The 18789-nt window shown below is 36.0% G+C and overlaps 2 protein-coding genes across 4 annotated transcripts; one reads left to right on the top strand and one right to left on the bottom strand.

The window, feature by feature from the left end:
- Positions 1-1806: 1806 nt before the first annotated feature.
- Positions 1807-6266, top strand: LOC132600010 (aspartyl protease APCB1). The gene is made up of 9 exons (XM_060313151.1): positions 1807-2559; positions 2812-2929; positions 3495-3724; positions 3812-4048; positions 4499-4652; positions 4749-4834; positions 5256-5370; positions 5476-5548; positions 5912-6266. Exons 1-9 carry the CDS (start codon positions 2000-2002, stop codon positions 6022-6024), a joined length of 1686 nt encoding a protein of 561 aa, XP_060169134.1. The 5' UTR covers positions 1807-1999; the 3' UTR covers positions 6025-6266.
- A 1322-nt stretch (positions 6267-7588) lies between these two features.
- On the bottom strand, positions 7589-16791 carry LOC132599989 (serine/threonine-protein phosphatase 2A 65 kDa regulatory subunit A beta isoform-like). 3 transcript variants are annotated; one of them, XM_060313131.1, is made up of 13 exons: positions 16597-16791; positions 15354-15769; positions 14314-14560; positions 13153-13265; positions 12448-12527; positions 12027-12168; positions 11770-11850; positions 11209-11313; positions 10890-11072; positions 9803-9895; positions 8943-9082; positions 8796-8862; positions 7589-8013 (listed from the first exon to the last, which is right to left on the bottom strand). In XM_060313131.1, exons 2-13 carry the CDS (start codon positions 15744-15746, stop codon positions 7912-7914), a joined length of 1746 nt encoding a protein of 581 aa, XP_060169114.1. In that variant the 5' UTR covers positions 15747-15769; positions 16597-16791; the 3' UTR covers positions 7589-7911. The 3 variants fall into 3 exon arrangements, with proteins under 3 accessions (XP_060169114.1, XP_060169124.1, XP_060169120.1); XM_060313141.1 differs by lacking the exon at positions 16597-16791 and adding an exon at positions 16479-16573; XM_060313137.1 differs by lacking the exon at positions 16597-16791 and adding an exon at positions 16532-16555.
- Between the last annotated feature and the right edge of the window lie 1998 nt (positions 16792-18789).

Below are 18789 nucleotides of genomic sequence, written 5' to 3'. Positions count from 1 at the left end.
TAAAAAAATATATGTGCAAACATATAATATGCATTTATGGTTTAGTATAATCTTTTATCTAATAAATATATTTATTCACATTCGAAATTTCTACCAAATTAAATAATTTATTTTAATAGTTAAAAAGTTAAAAATAAAATACTTATCATTTTACCACGTCATTTGGTATGCTTGATCACATAGATAATGAGATATCTCATGGCATTATTTTATTTCACTTTTATATGGGATAATATTTTATCTCGACATCTATATGAGATAATAATCCTATCATCTTAATACAATAGTGGAACAAAAAAATCAGAAACTAATTAATATGCATAACCATATACTTCGTATAGAATAAAATTAATCTCAAATTCTATCCGAAATTATTATCCTTACAAAATGTACCAAATGACCCCAAGTAAATAAAAAGGTGATGTGTGTAAAAATACGAGAAAATAGCCAAATGAGCCCCTAACGTTTGGCCAAAATCTCAACTGAACGCTCAACCTTTGCGGGGGTCCTATTATCCTCCTGGACTAATTTAAAATAGAATATATTGCTCCTTAAATGCTAAGGTGGCAAAGAAGGTGTATCTCACTCTCTCAAAATAAATTATTAAATTTTTATTTTTATAAGTATATTTTATTTAGTATTAACTTTTTGAATTTTTTAAATCTTTCCCTTTCTTTTTTATTTTCTTTTTCACTAAAACATTCTCCTCCTCCAAATTTTCATAGCCGCCGCCGCCGACCCTCCACCGTGGAGCTCCGGCAAAACCATCCAAACTCACCGCCGCTGCCCTTTTCTCCTCCTCTTCTCTCTCTCTCTCTCCTTTTCTCCATCACCACCGCGAACTCATAGCTCCGGCAAGCATCACCCTAAACTGCGCTGGCGAGGAGCCTCTCTCATCTTATTTCTTCCCCGACCAACAAAGGACCCCAACTCCGGCGAAGTACAACACCCCCACCACCACAACGGCATCACCAGCCCCCATTTTCACGAACCCTCAACAATTCCTTCTACCAAAATGTTCAGTAAAAAAGAATCCAAATTTTATAAATGAGTATGGAAAGAGTTTTCAAGACTCAAGTTTTCCCCCTTGATTGGGGATTTTTCTTTTCAGATTTCCCAAATCAAATTTAAAAAAAAAAATCGAAAAAAACTGAAAATCCAAAAAAAAGTAAAAATTCACTGTTTGAATTTTGAAATAAAAAATCTCCACTCTTGTTATTATTTGTAAACTTGGAAAACTCCTGGAAGTCAAATTGGTGGAAAGCCATTAAATCACCATGGGAAGCCTAAGAAAGCTTGTCTTGAAAATTGAAAAATTTCTTGAACCCAAATAGAGTTGTATGAACACAGGTTGAATTCTGGAAAAAGATTATATGATTGAAAATGAAATTGAATGTGTGTGTGTGTTAATGGAGGAAAGGTTCTCACCCATGGCTTTGGGGGTGTTGGAGAAGAAAGAGATTTTTAATTGAGGAAGATGAAGGAAAGAAAAAGAAAAAGAATTTAAAAAACAGAATAATAGATCCAAAAAAAAAAATTAATTGAAATTTTCAGGTGTCAAGCGCGTAAGCTTCACCAGCGAACACATATGTGGGTGTGACTTTTTAAGGATGTAAATATTCTATTTTAAATTAGTCCAGGGGGTAAGAGAACCCCGCAAAGATTGAGTGTTCAGTTGGAATTTTGGCTAAACGTTAGGGGCTAATTTGGCTATTTTCTCTAAAAATACATATCATTGTGCCATTAAGTTTTTACCGTGGTGCGTAGAGTCGTTGAACCTGAGAGCTTGACCCTATTCAAAGTCAAGTCATGTTCCCAGAAAGCGCTTGGTATCTTCCAATCTCTCAAACTGTTTCATTTCACCTGTCATCATCCATTATTCTATTCATTTTCATTGACTTTGCCTTCCATATACTTCAAGCATTAGAGTGGAGCAGGTAGAAGAAAAGACTCTCCTCTTTTCTTCACCTTCAGCCAATTCAGAACAATACAGTGAGTAATGGAGGAAACAAAAGACTCTCCTCCAGTACAAGGTGTAGTAATAATCACACTACCACCTCCTGACAATCCTTCTTTAGGCAAAACCATAACTGCATTTACACTCTATGATTCACCACCACCACCACAACAAGAACCACCACAACAAGAACCATCACAACAAAGCCAACCACATAATCAAGATCCAAACACTGATTTTTTTCATGTTTCTTTAGAAAAATCTTTCTTTTTTCGACCAAGAATGATTCTTGGATTTCTGGGTATCTCTTTAATTGCTTTATCATTCTGGTCTTCACTTCCACAAGAGACCCTTTTTGAATTACGTGATGTGGAGGATCATGATCATAACAGTTCCAACAGTTCGTTTATTCTTCCTTTGTATCCTAAGCGTGGTAGTGCCTGGAATTCAAGAACGGATGTTGAGTTCAAACTTGGGAGGTTTGTGGATTTCAAACCTGATATTGTTATGGATCAAGAAAAGATTGCTAAGTCTGTTTCTGCTGCAACTAAGTTGGGCTCTTCTGCTAATTTTCCTGTCAAGGGTAATATTCATTCGGATGGGTACGTTTGGTTGAAGTATTTTCCAACTGAAATTGCTTTTGTTTAAGCAAGACTTTTAATTTAATTTCATGATAATTTCTGAAACCATCAACTATTCCTCAATCTCAAACCAATTGGGGTTTGTTATGTGAATTTTCCGTACTCATTCCATTCCATTCTGTTCAGGTCCTTTACATATTTAGAGGATTATCGCACAGTTTGACTATTATTAGCTGGAATACGAAGTTGATTTTAACGTCATTTCCTGTATAGGTTGTACTACACATATATGCTTGTTGGAGATCCTCCTAAGCCTTATTTTCTTGATATTGATACGGGAAGTGACTTGATGTGGATCCAATGTGATGCTCCATGCACTAGTTGTGCTAAGGTGATGCCTAGACCTTGCTTGTGTTACTAACTGCTTCTTCTAGTTCCTACTACTATCACTAGTATAACCAGAACGTGCTTGCTATGAATACTACTTGATAGGGAGATTTGGTAAAAAAAAAGATTGATAAAGATGCTTTTAGTTAATATGACATGTAGTTACTTATACTATGGAATTAGTCAGACACACTGCAAAGTCTTATTGCTTTAGCGATGATCACATCCTTCTTTTCCCAAATAACCAGATTAAGTTTTGTCCAAGTTTTAAGATATTCTAATTCAAGTGAGAAATGGTCAAAATGTTTTTGTATTTTTATACTTCCTTTTGATGTCATATTTATTGGTTCAGAAAAAATCTCATCGTGAAGGATGTTGTGTGATAAAATGCATCTGAGTGTGTTGTTCCGTTTGGTATTGAACTTGGAGTCCCCATCCTATGCTCCCCCCTCCCTCTCCAATCACACTTTCTCCACCACTTGAGTTGCCCAAGCTTAGTTAGAAAGTCTGTTCTTTATTTTTAGACTTGTGATCCCTATACTTCTCTCTAACATAAGAAGCTTTCTCAGGGAGCCCACCCATTGTACAAGCCCAGAAATATCAATATGATACCTCCCAAAAATCCCTATTGTGTTGAGGTTCAAGGGAATCTGAGATCCAAGTATTGTGATAACTGTCATCAATGTGATTACGAAATAGAATACGCTGACCACAGCTCTTCTTTTGGGGTTCTTGCAAAAGATGAAATTCAATTGGTGCTTGCAAATGGGACAGCAACCAAGTCAAATGTTGTCTTCGGGTAAAAGTTTGTCCAAACCCTTTACTTCGTGGCCTTAGTCCTTACTACTTCTTTATAAGGTTGTAAGTTTTGGCTTGTGTTTGTCAGCTGTGCATATGATCAGCAAGGCACGCTTCTCAACACTTTAGCAAGCACTGATGGGATCCTTGGACTTAGCAGAGCTTCAATCAGTTTGCCTTCTCAGCTAGCGCGCCATGGGTTCATCAACAATGTTGTTGGACATTGTCTTGGCACTGATACAAATGGGGGCTACTTGTTCTTAGGCAATGACTTCGTCCCACATTGGCAGATGTCTTGGGTCCCTATGCTGAATTACCCATTTCCGTGAGTATAGCATTGTGGGGGCTGCCTTAGTTTGCTTTTTAGTACTTTTATATTTACTCTTCCTTTGGCTTTGCTTATTGTTGGGGCCTGGTTCTGTTTTTTGGTATTTGAGTTGCCTTATCTGTTCCATTTCGTGCTTTCTTTGGGTCATAATAAGACTGCCAATTTATATGGATGGTTCTTCACATAAGCTTTAAAGGTTGCAAACTGCTTTCTCTGCATATGGTTTTTGTCATCCTCCGGTGCTACTTAAGAAGAGATGCTTACAAATGTCCAAACTATAAAAGTTAAAACAAAAAAAAATTCGTTATTCTTGTACCATTTTTGGTTATCTGAGATTTCCTCATTGATTTTTTTTTCGGTTTTGGTTCTGATACTTCTGCTTCTGTATGCGTCCTGACTAATGCTATATTCTCAGGTCCTTATTAACCCTCATGCTTTCATGTTCAGAAATCTCTATCAAGCACAATTGATGAAAATGAACTATGGAGGGAAAGAACTTCGATTAGGCAGCACGAGAGATCGACAAGGTACAGCAGTGTTTGACAGTGGCAGTACTTATACATATTTTACAGATCAAGCATACAAAGCTTTAATTTCCATGGTAAGTCAGACTGAGTAATCCATTCCTTCAGAAGATCGTGAATTACTTTGATGATCATTCACCAACTATTTGCACCTTTTTTCACGATCATTGCAGCTTGAAGAGATTTCCAGTGAAGATCTTATCAAGGATGTATCAGACACGACATTACCCATTTGCTGGCGAGCTAAATTTCCAGTAAGGTAGAACAATAGTACAAGGGAATTAAGTGATTGGTTGCAGGAGTTAACACAAAAAATTCTGAAGTTTTGTAGTATTTCTCAGCATTTTCCTCTGGTGTGTATGTGCTAGCTGTTACTGCTTTCAAGAAACTTAACTTCAAGGGCTAGCATAGTGATACAGGAAATAATATCAATTTAGAGATCCTCAAATCAGCATCAAACTTGTTGCTTCACTTTGTTGCATAACATAGTTTTTGGATACCAGCTCTAAGTGGAAATGATTTCTGCTTGAAGCCAGAGTTACATTTACAAGCCAGCCTCAATCTTCCTACTCTGCTTTATTCTCTGAAATGTTGACCGAATTCCCTTTTCTCCATTCCTGTTTCTCTTTTCTGATGACTCATTGCTGGTATAATTATTCTTTTTCATTATTTGCATGCAGATCTATTACAGAGGTTAGACAATTCTTCAAACCATTAAACCTTCAATTTGGAAGCAAGTGGCGTATCGTGTCCACTAAGCTCTCCATTCCTGCAGAAGGGTATTTGACTATAAGTGTGCGTAATCTCTTACTTTTCTTGGTCATTGATACTTTGCCATTCCCTCCCCCCTCCTCTTTTGCGTCCTCTCTCAACCAACAATGGAAAACTATTTTACTGCAGGAAAAGGGTAACGTGTGCTTAGGTATACTTGACGGAAGCAACATTCATGATGGTTCTGCTATAATACTTGGAGGTACTATTTCCTAAAATGACAGAGTGTCGTTATAGACTTATTTAAGCTGAATATAGATGTTCACCAGTAACTCGTTATTAGGGCTCGGAGCTTTTGCTAGATTTGAGATATATTATCCTTTCTAGATATGATCTGTTCAAGTGTTTAGAGGACTATTATGGATTCGAGCCATTTAAGTGTCATGATGGAAGCTTTTCCATCGTGCCTTTTAGCTTATAGGTTTTTTTTTGTAGTAGCACGAACAACGAATCAGAGAAAAGTTCATAAGCTTTGAACATAGGTGTTCTGGTTTGAGTTTTCACTATAGTTATCATTTGATTCTTCTAAAGTAAACAGTTGTGTTACTTCTATCATCCCTTGCAGATATTTCACTACGTGGTCAGTTGTTCGTGTATGACAATGTTAACCAGAAGATTGGGTGGATAAGATCCAATTGTGAACGACCACAGAAACTTGCGAGTCTTCCATTTTTTTGACAGAGAACACCACTAGAACTCCATTTCCACAGTGATCACACTGTTAATTCTTCCTGTTTAATATGTTTGGTGAGTGGAAATTATGCTAAAAAGGTTCTAATCCTTTTAGCCAGAGAGGAAAGGTTGTATAGATTTGTTTTGCTTTCTGATATATATGGGTATGGTCCTGGTGTGCATATCCAATTTTTTGTGCCACACTTTGAAGCTTTACTTCTTTTATCTATTTGATGCAATGATAATCAGATCGTGGACATTCCTAGAAAAAGAATTCGAATACTAAACAAAATGTTTGAGCAATCAATTATTCAGGTTATCCCTCTGATCCTATGGTCCAGAAAAGGTTATCCCACTGATCCTGGTCATGTAAATCAACGAGTCCCATTACTCTGATCAACCACGTTAACACTGCTCTTGTTGATAAACACTTTTCTTGCTTGCTGGGAGGCGTAGGTAATATGCTTAAAATTTCAATCATCTTTGTGACAAGACAGTCAAAATTTGCGAGATTGTACGAATTATTTCTGACTAGGCGTTTGAACCAACAGGAATAATCAGCAAGTATACTCTGTCCTTGTTAAGAAGATACAAGAGATAAACTGAGACAAGTACCAGAAGTTATACAATATTGCTTTCTCCAATCAATAAAAAAGGGGTAGATCGGAAGCATTATAAGAGCACAATATTGTCAATGTGGTTTAGCTTAGCCTTTTGAATTGTAGAATCTGGTTTTTCCCGCCCTTCTTGAAATTTCACTTTGAATAACATCAATGAGAATATATACAAAGCAAAACACGATAGAAAGTAAATATTTTTAGGCTATTGTTACTTTTACTTTGCTTTTTTCGAGTTTCACCCAGTCGTGTATCGATAGATAGAAAAAATATTGATCTTGCTACAGCAGGGCAGAAAGACATTGGACAAGTGTTTAATTATGAATACGTTAGCTAGCCTGAAATATTCATTTTTTTATTTTTTATGACAAGGGAACCTGCAGCCGCTATCCTTCGGATGCACATAGTGTAAACCCTGCTCCTCGTGCGACGATTTCGACCCAAAGGCAGAGGGTTTCGAATCTGAAAACTCCATTATGAAAGCCTCATGCTCAACCAACTGAGCCACCTTGCGGGTCCTAGAATGAAATATTCTTAAAGCCATTGAGTAAATTTCTGATGGATGGAGAAATCTATAATGCACATCTGATTGTTCATAGTAGAAATTCTCAATCAAAGCGCGCAACAGGTAGAAGCTCTAGTTTTTAGAACTGACCTTGCAATGACAGTAAAGCACATAGTTAAAAGACCTTTGCTAAAGAAGGTCAATTATTAATGTAGCGCTTCTACATGAAGACCGATTTTTGCAACTAGGATTTACAAGGGGAAGTAACTGCATTGATCACGAGCAGTTGCATCTGGGTTATGACGGTATATGAAACATAAGTGCAACAAATGCAGACTTGACGCCCTTTGGTATCTTCTGCTAATTTTGCCAAAGTGTACACTTGAAGATTTTCCAAGCCTCCAGCTATCAAAACGAATATTATACTTTAAATTTCTAATAAATAAACTAGAAAGAATCATCATAAATAGCACAACTTTCCCAAAGAAGAGTAGCAGATCCAAGTCCTTGAGTGGCACCCACTATTTCCACATCTATTGGTTCTAATTCAGAAGTAATTTCCTTGAGAAGCCACCAACACACAATAAAACCTATGCTCAACTTCTATTGTATTGCTGTCATTAAACTTTTCTTAGACGATGTCCAAATATGCTTGACAAGAACGATTGAATCTAAAGACGACAAAAGCTCTTGTACATCTTCGTTCACACTTGACAATAGACAAGGAGAAAACTACTTTGAACTATTCAATTGCCTTTAACCTAGATAGCATCACTTGGTTGCTTGTAGGGCTTGGTTAGCGAAAAACCTAACATCAACATCTGGGTCCTCGCTGAGTTCAACCAAACACGGTCGAATTGTGTTCTCCACAACCTGTACATAAACATTCATGGTTAATATTGCCAGACTCATATGTTAAAAGTTCAAACTCTATCCTCTTTTCTTCAATTTTTCAGATCTTTGATCTCCTCTAGTACTTACTCCTGCCCCCATAGAAAGCCATTCCAGTGTTTAGAAGTTAATTAACTATTCAACGTACAAAAGCAAGATTATAATACCAGATTAGAATTTGACAGAAAAGAAAATGGTGAAACTATGCTATCACTCAGAATTCTACTCTTCACACTTCCAGCAATATAAGCTCTTCTCACAGAATTCATGAAATGATAAAAGAAATGTCCCTATCAAGCATTTGAAGTCGAATCTTCACTTTTAACTTCCATGAATATGTTAGTTATTGTACATTATTACTAAGGCTCAGTAGAGAGTCTATCAATCAACTATGCCTCAATCCCAAAAATGGTTGGATAAGCTATAAATCCTTATTTCCATTCTGCTCTATTCGAGTCCATTTCGTTCATTTAATGTTATACCTGGATGCTGATGTAACTCGTGCCTAGCAGAGTGAGACCAAATGAATTCATTAATACAAACAATCATCATAATTGGCCTATTTTTACGCTTACCTTCAACCTACCACAACTCTCCTACTTTGCCAGGACTTGGGACTAGTTATGCAAAGTTCAAATAAGCTAATTAACATAGGTGGAGTTCCGCATTAGACAGCCTAGTTTACTACAATAAAGCAAATGCATGAAATACACAAACACACATATGTCAGCCTTCAAACAAACGAGAAGTAAATTGACGCTTACAGATTTTTCAACTATTGGAATAACAGACTGCAACACCTTAGCAACATTGAACTTGATATTCGGTACCCTGGAATATGCAAGTATTAGACCTGTAAACATAACAATTACTCAACAAAATGGTAAAGCATAAATATACTGAAGAATAACCTGTCTTTTGATGCAGTAATTATAACCGGCAGAAGTTTGGAGCAAGTAATTTCTGAGCCCATTACAGGGGCAAGAAGAGAAATTGCATGAAGGATGGTCATTCGGTAAAGATAATGTGGGTCATTAATCATATCCAACACCTGAAAAATGAATCAGTCAAGTTATTTAAAGAGGAAAACCTAAGACCTCCCACTCCCAACAAGAAGAAATGAGAAAGATTCTACTATTGAATTCAGATAGTGTCCACCAGTGTTGTCAAAGGCGCGCTTAAGCCCTGAAGTGAGGCTCAAAACATGTTGAGTGCTTCGCCTCGCTTTATGTGCGCTTCAATGTCATCATCAAGGCTCTAAGACATACTTTTCCTTGTCAATGAGCCTCTCTTGAAGAGGTGACACTAGATAATTGATATTTCACTTTATTGTAATGGTTTTACAATTTCTTTGTCCATATATTTGTTATTCATGCTTATTATTATTAGTCTTGGACTAAACATATAGTATACATTTGTATTTTTGCACCATTGCGCCATTTTTTATTAAAGCCCACGCTTTATTCGTGCTTTGCACTTAAAGCCCCAGCTGACTTAAGAGCTTTTTTGCACTTTTTGCTTTTGATAACACTGGTGTCCTCTAAAATTTATTGATTCTGGAACATCTTACGGCCATGTATTGATTCTGGACAAGATGTTCCACATGTCACGACTCATCAAAGAACAGACCAAGAAATGATCTCTTCATAATCAGACATAAAGCATGTGTGGAAAACGAGAATAACAGCAGTGAATACTTTTTCCTAAGTAAAAACTGCTAAATTATCGCAGCACCAACCATCAACCAGCTTATTGAAGGCAACAGGAATACCTGTGGAATTATATGCTCCATTGCCCATGTTGGACCAAATTCCTCAGCAAGGCGCTTAACATTGTTTGCTGCTGCATCTCTAATAGAGTAAACCTGCAAGTCAAAAAATAAATAAGAAAGACATAAAAGAGGAAGACAAGAACATTACAAAGAGTTGCACAACGTGAGGCAATTGGTTTCCATTTGAGTATGTCCTGAAAAGAAGTCAGGACGGATGCACAAGTAATATTCAGGATACTAAGTGAACACGACAAGAAGAAACATTAGATATGATCTCAAAAGGGGAAAGTGAAACCAAAGAATCAGGACAGCAGAACTGTTCCATCAGATTAAGCCAGTGACCTAAAATATGGACCATTCCTGAGTAAGCAAGTTCCATGTATCTTGACCGAACAAAATTCAATCCTCCATGGGGACACCAAGAAATGGTATGACCTCATATCATGTGGCATTCCATCCAATAATGGCTTTCCATCCATGTGTGAGAAGGCCTAACATGGACATATCATCAGAACTCGTGTAATATTGCTCCTCCCAACTTTACGCCATTATGTGCCGCTCATTGTCAGGATATTTCTATTATGTGACCAGTCCCCAGTGACATGCTGAATTGCTTTCTTCCAGAACAAATGCTGCTTCCCAGAAAACACAAGTCTCGTCATGCTATCTCAATTGGATCTCAACTGCTACAAGTCCCTAGATACTTCTTCTGGAAAGAGACTTCGTAGGTAAATATTGAAACAAAAAACACTATTTTAATCAAAGTTAGCACCGACCAGGTGGCATCATGTACAAGTTCTTAACTCACTTAAACAATAACAAAGAACATCTCGTGTTCCACAAAAGAAGTGTTTGGAAGCAACAAATAAGACTATCTCCATCACCCCTCATCGAAAGGTCTTCTTTGTCCCCATTCATACTCCAAAACAGGCACTAAGAGATCACAGAACATAGTAACTTTTTATGCCTTTATACCACAGAACAGGCATTTGCTTACATTCACTTTATCCAGACATAAACTAGAATATTCAGTATTCACAGTTCATTCTCTCTAAAGCATCAGCAGAACAGAAAGCTTTATACAAACCTTATCTTTTAGCCACTGCATGCACAGAGCACCAAGCTTGTCATCAAAAAAGCCGACCCCCAGCTGACTTGCCAATAGAGGTATGTACTCAATTATTGCAAGCCGAACCCTCCAATGTCTATCCTCTGCAAGTTCAACAATAGCTGGCAGCAGTGATTGGGAGAGCAAATCAATTCCGATTACCTGCAATAAATTGTTTTAATTTAATATAGGGGAACATGAAAAACATGATATAGGTAGGTAGATTCAGAAGCCACCAAGGCTCCAATAAGACAAAGTAACTTCAAGTACAGAGTTATAATAATGAATTGTAGTTGACCTGGTTTACTTGATCAAGCTTGCTGATAATATTCAAACGAACATCAGGAAACTCATCTTTCAGAAGAGAGAGGAAAATCGGGAGAAGCTGCTCGATAGTTGCATCCTGTAATAACCAGAACAGAAACATTAAACTCCTGTAAGAGATATCATTGACTAAAACTTGGACAAAGCCTCAAAGGAAGTGAAGTGTATTCCAGGATAAGGTATTATTTTGAGTTCAAAACTATAGTGAGAACGATATTATAAATGACATCATCAGAGTCAAAAATACAAAAGCCATACTGGCTGCAAGACCGTGGAAAAAATTCTTCAGGATAAGCTGCTAAACATGTGCTTACAAAGTAATCAATAACATACTGCTAAAATATGTTTTCAAATTTGGTCAAGAAAAGGTAAGAAAAGTTAAAGAAGGATTAAGCAGACAGCAGCACAAGGGAATGAACATGTTATACTAGGACAACAATCAGAAGCAACATGGACAGAACCTGAACTTTACTGTACCACTATAGACCATAACATGAGAGCAGCATTTTGGTGGCACTGACGAGGATATTTATACCTTTCCTAAAATAGGCGCCATTCCCATGATAACTGAAGCCAAAGCAGAACGAACATGCTGGGATGAATCTGATGATAGTTCCTATAAAAAGGAATGTAACTTTAGTTAAAGTTACAAAAATCATTAAGGATCATTTAATGATTGATACTCTACAGATGAACTAAGAAAAGGAATCACCCAAGAAGACATTATCTGGAGAAACCAAAAGATAGGACTATGGGACAGTAAATTGGAAAGGAACTTCATAAAGTTTCTACCTTTACACAAGGAAGGATATGTTGGATAGCAAGTTCAGGGCTCAAAATACGGCAAAACTTCGTCACCTTCCCAGCAGCAGCTATACGCACTTCAGCCTCATTATCACGAAGTAGCCGAACATAGGCAGGGACCAAATCCGTCCTGATGAATTTTATGATGGCCGTGAGTTAGTCATAAGGGAGAGAACTTGATAGAAAACCAAAACTAGAAAAAGAAATCCTTGCGGTGAGGAAAATTTGTGCAATGTTGATATTCACATCATGTTCAGTTCCGAGCATGAAAAAGAAAGAACAAAAGATTCAGGCAACCAAAAACCACATACATCATTTGACTAGCAAGGTTGAATTATCAAAGGTGTACATCGTAACACAGATTAAAGAACATGATAAATGCACAGCATCACAAATAAGTAATAACTACCTGGTAGCCTCCGGTCCAACTGCCTCACAAAGTTCATAAAGTTGATTTGCAACCATGTAACGAACACGCCAAGACTTATCCTGTTCAAATATATAAAGAGGTAATTAACATCAGCAATTACAGCCAGTACGCCACTGTAACCTGACAAAGCAGCAGTGTTTGATTGCATGAAAATATCACATTAGTTAATCACACAAATAAACAAAAGAACCAAATTCCAGAAAGGAAAAAGAAAAGAAACATAGGGTTATATCATCAATATCATTTGTAGGAATTCGCTTGAGATTGAGACAAAATGATAACCAAGCTCCCCACTCACCCCGACATTCGAGATTATGTCAGCGAAAAGAGCGCCAAAAGGGAAAAAACTAAGTTCAGCACTTCAGCTCATAATGGAGAAAGAAGATTTATTCAGAATTTTTCAGCCTATGCATCCATATGCATATACTTTCAGCTCATGCTAACAATTTAAGCTTCAGTTTAGCTATAGTGTGGGGGAAATGTGAAACAGCCAAAGAACTCCCAGAACAATCCCCTAATGCCTTGTCAAGCTTAAAGTGTCGGGACTGAGCATAGCTACACTCACAAGTGACAAACGAAATACAGTATCAATGTTACTATAAGATATCCAGAAAGGTCACATGGCAGAAAAACTGAATTTGCATGCCAAATAAATATCATTAATGTAAAGTTTGATGGGCCGACCTGCGCAAAACTAACTATGACGGGCAGAATCTGTGCTACACAGTCTTTAGGCTCCAGCAGCTTCCCCAAAGCAGCACATTCCTCAACAGCCAATAAACGGACAGAATCTTGATCTGAATAGAACCAACTCCTCCTTAGTCACACTGATATGAATTCAGTACACCAAATAGAGCTCAACAATGACACCAACTATTAGCCACTAATAGAATATTGGTATGGTAAACCGAAAGAGAACAATTCTTTAAAAAAAGGCACATATCAGGCTAGTCCTTGACAAATAGAAATCGATCAGGCTTTTAGAATTTTTTCTATAAAAGGGGAGAGGAAAAAAAGAAGATATTGTTGAAGCTTCCAAAATTTCACATGGCTCGGGTACAACAACCTTTAGACGTCATTGATTATGGATAGCTTCAACCTTTAGCTAGTTTAAATGTATTCTGAAGGCTCAATCTGAAGTATCACCCACACTTATGAACTGCTACATTAAGACAAAATGAAACAGTCCAAGTAATATAGACTATGATAATTGTTCCTCTATCTCAGATAAGTGTATACACTCAAATCTAAGGAACAAAAAAGGACCCTAGAAGATGTACCTAAATCGTGCACACAAAAAAGAACCTCAGTCAGAGGCTTTTTTAAGAAAAGTAAGGTTATAAGGAGAAAAGAGCACAAACACATGCTGTATTTAAAGTGACTTCCACCTTCGCATGTTCATTGCACAGTTGAACAAAGACTGGTGTACCAACTCTAATTTTTACTGCTATTTCCAATACTTCTCTCATATCTAGACACTATTATGAGCTAAGCTACTAGAGTCAACAGAAGATGAAAAAGTAAAATAAAACTGAACTGTTATATACTCAGAGAGCATATTGAGCAGCCCAATTGCTAGGACCAGTCATCAGATCAAAGCAGAGCCAACTTGGAAATGCTCATTCCAATAAATTTTCTCAAAATGTATACTAGTTAACCCCAGACACTATGTTAACCTAAGAGAACCTTTAAGAGCCAGACAGAATTAGCAGAAGATGCTCATTATTCAAGGACTCCAGGATCAAGAAAGGTTTTTGCTCTAAGCAGAGACCACTTTCAGAAAGCAAATTGCATCATTCCGAAGAAAAGATAAAATACAAAGAGCAAGCAATGGAAGCACCATACCATCCTGTGTTAAGGTCTCAAACATTGACATGATGTCAGTCTTCAAATGGGGTTGTTCAATAGTCGCAGCAAACTTTCCAAGATTTGTAGCAGCTGCTCTCCTCACCATAGGCATATCATCTTGGCAAAGTTGGCTATAGATGGTTCTCAGCTCATTCTTTAATGGCTCTGGAGCACTAGGATAGGCAATGTGAAGCAACCCACAGGACGAAACTCGAGCAGTAAACCACTCTCCAGCAGCCAGTCTCTGGTTACAAGAAACCATGGAGATGTTACACTACATCTCAAAGGATCAATTTTGAAGGATCATGTCTATGATACGAGTATTGGGCTATTAACTTGCACAATAAATTCATCAACCAATGAAGGAACTAGCATTTTAAACACAAGTAGTAATGCTCTAGCTTGGACTTGGCTTATATTTCAGGTGTCCCAAGATCCTAAACTAACAAACACAGTAGACACCATCTATGTTTAGGTGATATCTTCCAAAAATACATAAGCTCCCGTTTTGTGTGACCTTTCTTTTTGGGATAAGCCTAGGTGAGGAAACTTTTTACAGGTGGTCTATTATCTATTCCCAGAATCTCTCCTGCTGACTCATAATAAACCATGAACCTTTATTTCTCCTACGGACTTTGCAATAGTCAAAGTGAGACAGAGCACGAAATACCAAGCAGGAAGATAGCTGAACATTTTTCTAGGCATCCGCTGACTAGCCAGCGAATATGTGTTCCTTTTTTTTTTTTAGCTGTATTCTTTAAATTATTTTAAAAAAAAAGGTAAGGTATGTATTCTTTATTAAGCTAATTGAGATCAGCAGCTAGCATATTGAAGCTGCAGCAGCCTTAATCTAAGATCTCAAGCATACAATACCAACCAAAAAGAAGACAAAAAGGAATAACATTATGTACAGCAGGCTGACCTATACAGCTATACTAGAAAATAGGACTTCCCAATCTTAAAGAGTCGCTAGAGCTATATAACATACACAAATAAAGTCGAGCAGCCTTTTGAAGATATTAAGACAATAAACAAACCTTCACAAGTGGAATAAATGATTCCACCAAGTCTGATTCCCTCATTTGAGACCCAATTCTGCACAATGACTCAACTGCCTTTTCCCTAACACAAGTCTCTTCGACACTACAAAGACCTTCCAAGGGTGGAAGCAATACACGCGCATGTTCAACCCCTCCAACGTATGGAATAAACACCCCCAACTCTTCGGCCATTGCAAGAAGAACTTCATCATCGTCATCGTTGTTCTCACTTAGAAATGGAATCAACTCTTTCCGAGTTCTCTCCTCACCAAGAGCACGGGCGATGGTAGACAAGCGCCGGATTGAATTCAATCTAAGCTGGATGTCTTCATTCTTCAACTCATCAATCAATACCGCAATTGGATACAGCGGTTCATCAATCACTGACATGGTTTCTTGCAAGGTGAAAATATCTGTCCATATATATTCATGAAAACTCAAATGATTTAACTGGACAAGAATAATAGATATTTTTAAAAGATAGATATCTGCAATTTCATTCTTTTATTAATTGAAGACAATTAGTAATTGACTTATAGTGTCCATTATCTTGACAACTATAAAAGTTCTCTTTTTTTATGGCCACAATAAAATCTTTTGGAGTTAAAAATGAAAGACGAAAATTCTCATTATAACAGAAGTGCAATATTAGGTACGGATTCAGACAAACCCAACAGCTTTTGCTTAGACCCCCCGTATTTGTCTTAGAAATATGCATACATATTCAATTGCGAACCCAGTAAAATAAAACAAGCTATCCGTTGGGTGGCAAGTTTATAACCCATAAACTTCAAATCCTGCCTACGCCTGTGAGTGTAACAAATCTTAGTCATTTATAAATTGCAGATTTTCATGAAGAATGAAGTGATCTGATCATATCTTACTACTAAACCGACAACAAAAAGAAAAACCGAACTCCGATCTTTCGCATTATCCATTCTACATGTGTGATCGGAAGCATAAAAGTAACTAACTTGTAATTAATGAGCATATTTACTATCATTCACTTATCAAAAGCAGTTTACTCAAATAATATTAAACTGACTTGGATAGCGTACACCTAAATTCAACATATGTTAAGTGAATACGGTGAAATTTATATAGAAGGAGAATTAAGTGAACCTGAAGATAGAGAAAATGATAGGGAAAACAAAAGAAGGTTCTAGAAAACCGACCCGATACATCTAAACAGTATCCTATGTGTGTGTGTGTGTGTGTGTATTTAGAGAGAGATTGATACCTGAGAAGCAATGAGAGTAATAGAAATTGATCTATATTCCGAGAAGATGGCTAGGATCTGCTAATTACGCTGCTTCTTGGCTTCTTTTTCTTTTTATTGCCATTTTTCTGACTCTTTTTAATCTTTCCCTTTCTTTTTATTTATTTAAAATTTAACTTTCTTGTTCAAACAACGTTTTACTGAAAATCCTCTTTTACTAAATTATTACTAATGACTTATTTACTCCGGATGGAAGATATTAAAGATCTATCAGAGTCTATTCGAAACTTAGTACCTGGTGTTTATTAACAATTCAACAAATGTACAAATGCGTTTGTACAAAAATATTACTCCTCCGTTTGTGTCCTAATAAGCGGTGTTTTTAGCTTATGTACACTTCTTAAAAAATTGCTCACTTCTAAAAAAATTAGGAGTGATTTTACCATCTTAGAAAAAAGAAAGTTACTTAATGATTCTTGATTATGTAAATAAGGATAATTTTGGAAGAACAAGATTAATTTCTTCTTAAAATCATAAAGCACCACTTATTTTGAACCAAAATAAAAAGAATAAAATGGGAAACGGAGGGAGTAATATTTTATCATAGTTAAGTAGTACATATTTTTACCTCGTTAAATTACTTAACTATATAAATTTATATGATTTGATACAAACACCCGGTGTGGACAAACACGAGAACCAAATCATGCAATATATTTCAAGTCATTGCCAATTAAATATATGCATTATTATTAAACATCAAATTATGCTAACATTATTGGTTTCTTATCTTGCTTGTCTTATCTTATATGAGAAAAAACTAAAATTTGCTGTATGATCTTGCGCCATCCTTGAAATTCTTTGTTAGTGTTATGGTTTTTCAACCTCTTGTCCTTTTACTAGTTTTTCAACAAAGAACACCCAATTATGGTAAATTGAACGCAATTGTTCAATTAAGTGAATATCAAACTTCAATGATCATTTAATGAAGATTAGAAAAGAACAACGTTTATTCGAGTATCTTCACTTTTTGACAAAAATTGGATATGCATTAATGGTAGTAACTCTTAAAATTAAGTATTATTGATATTTTAGGAATGTAAAAAGTTGTATTTTTGTAATTAAGAAGTTAAAATTTTGAGTAAGTTGTATTTATATAATATTTTGGAAGTAGTTATAATTTTTTTAATTACCATTTGAATAAGTTGGATTTTTGTGACTTTCCCTTTCTTTATTGTTGATTCGAAAACGACATTTATATACTTAAACATTCTGGAGAAGCCCAAGATAGCGATATGCAAGAAACGGAAGCAGAAACCGAAGTAATGTATATTCCCACTTGCATTCCTTGACAAGTTATATTTATCTTAAAGAATAAGTTTTTAAATTTATAATCATCATTACAGCAGTAAAAACATTAATTTCATGGAAGGTTACTCAATTTTTATTTTATTGTACTAAAGTTAATAATTATTTTTTGCAATAAACAAGTCACTCAATTTGCTTAAGTGTTACATGAAGTTACTTAATTATTTGTGTAACGAAAAATCACTTGAACTTTACTAAATATCACAAAAGTCACTAAATATTTTATTTTTATTTTGTACTAAAAAGTGTTAAACTTTGCCAAAGTATCATATGAAATGTCTCATTTGTTTCCTCCTAATGCCTTTCTTAGGTAAAATTGAGTGATTTTTTTTGTTGCACAAAAGTTTGTAGCTTTCATGATACATAAGTAAAATTTTGTAGTTATTTAATTACAAAATAATTTAATAATTGTAGTGTAATAAAATGAAAGATGAGTGTACCGTGAAAGAATTTAACTCCCGTAAAAGTGATGTTCTTTTGTTCATCATTTATCAATTAGCGCCCTTTTTTTAGCATTAACTGACACAAAGGAATAGTTAACAATATAGGTGAAACAAAAGTTACGTTTTCATCAAATTAGTGTAAACACCTGGGTATTTTTCTTTCTCTAATAACAAGGTAACAAGAAATTCTTATACTCTTGTTGTGCATTTATATCTGTTACACCTTGGAAATTTCCCGTTAACGTACAGTGAATAGACTAACGAAGGGCACGACGTATGCAATGCTTGATAAGTAAGAAATAACATTTGATGATCTAATCGAAATTTTAAAGACATTTGAGGTGAGGGAAGAAGGTTGTCAAGGAAAGCAAGGGATATGTTGTGTGTCGGGTAAGATTTACGA

Source organism: Lycium barbarum, chromosome 1, assembly GCF_019175385.1.
Source record: "Lycium barbarum isolate Lr01 chromosome 1, ASM1917538v2, whole genome shotgun sequence".
NCBI lineage: Eukaryota > Viridiplantae > Streptophyta > Magnoliopsida > Solanales > Solanaceae > Lycium > Lycium barbarum.
Note: the sequence above shows the minus strand (reverse complement) of the source record. Positions and strands in the feature narration are given on the sequence as shown.

What these genes read in the sequence shown, in the direction of transcription:
- LOC132599989 (XM_060313131.1), bottom strand. Translation starts at nt 15,746, where the DNA reads ATGTCAGTGATTGATGAACCGCTGTATCCAATTGCGGTATTGATTGAT. An exon ending in TGAGACCTTAACACAGGATG is followed by an intron (nt 13,266 to 14,313) that starts GTATGGTGCTTC and finishes GGTTCTATTCAG; the next exon opens with ATCAAGATTCTGTCCGTTTA. An exon ending in TTCCAATAGTTGAAAAATCT is followed by an intron (nt 8,014 to 8,795) that starts GTAAGCGTCAAT and finishes GTTTATGTACAG; the next exon opens with GTTGTGGAGAACACAATTCG.
- LOC132600010 (XM_060313151.1), top strand. Translation starts at nt 2,000, where the DNA reads ATGGAGGAAACAAAAGACTCTCCTCCAGTACAAGGTGTAGTAATAATC. An exon ending in CATGCACTAGTTGTGCTAAG is followed by an intron (nt 2,930 to 3,494) that starts GTGATGCCTAGA and finishes AAGCTTTCTCAG; the next exon opens with GGAGCCCACCCATTGTACAA. An exon ending in AAGTCAAATGTTGTCTTCGG is followed by an intron (nt 3,725 to 3,811) that starts GTAAAAGTTTGT and finishes TGTGTTTGTCAG; the next exon opens with CTGTGCATATGATCAGCAAG.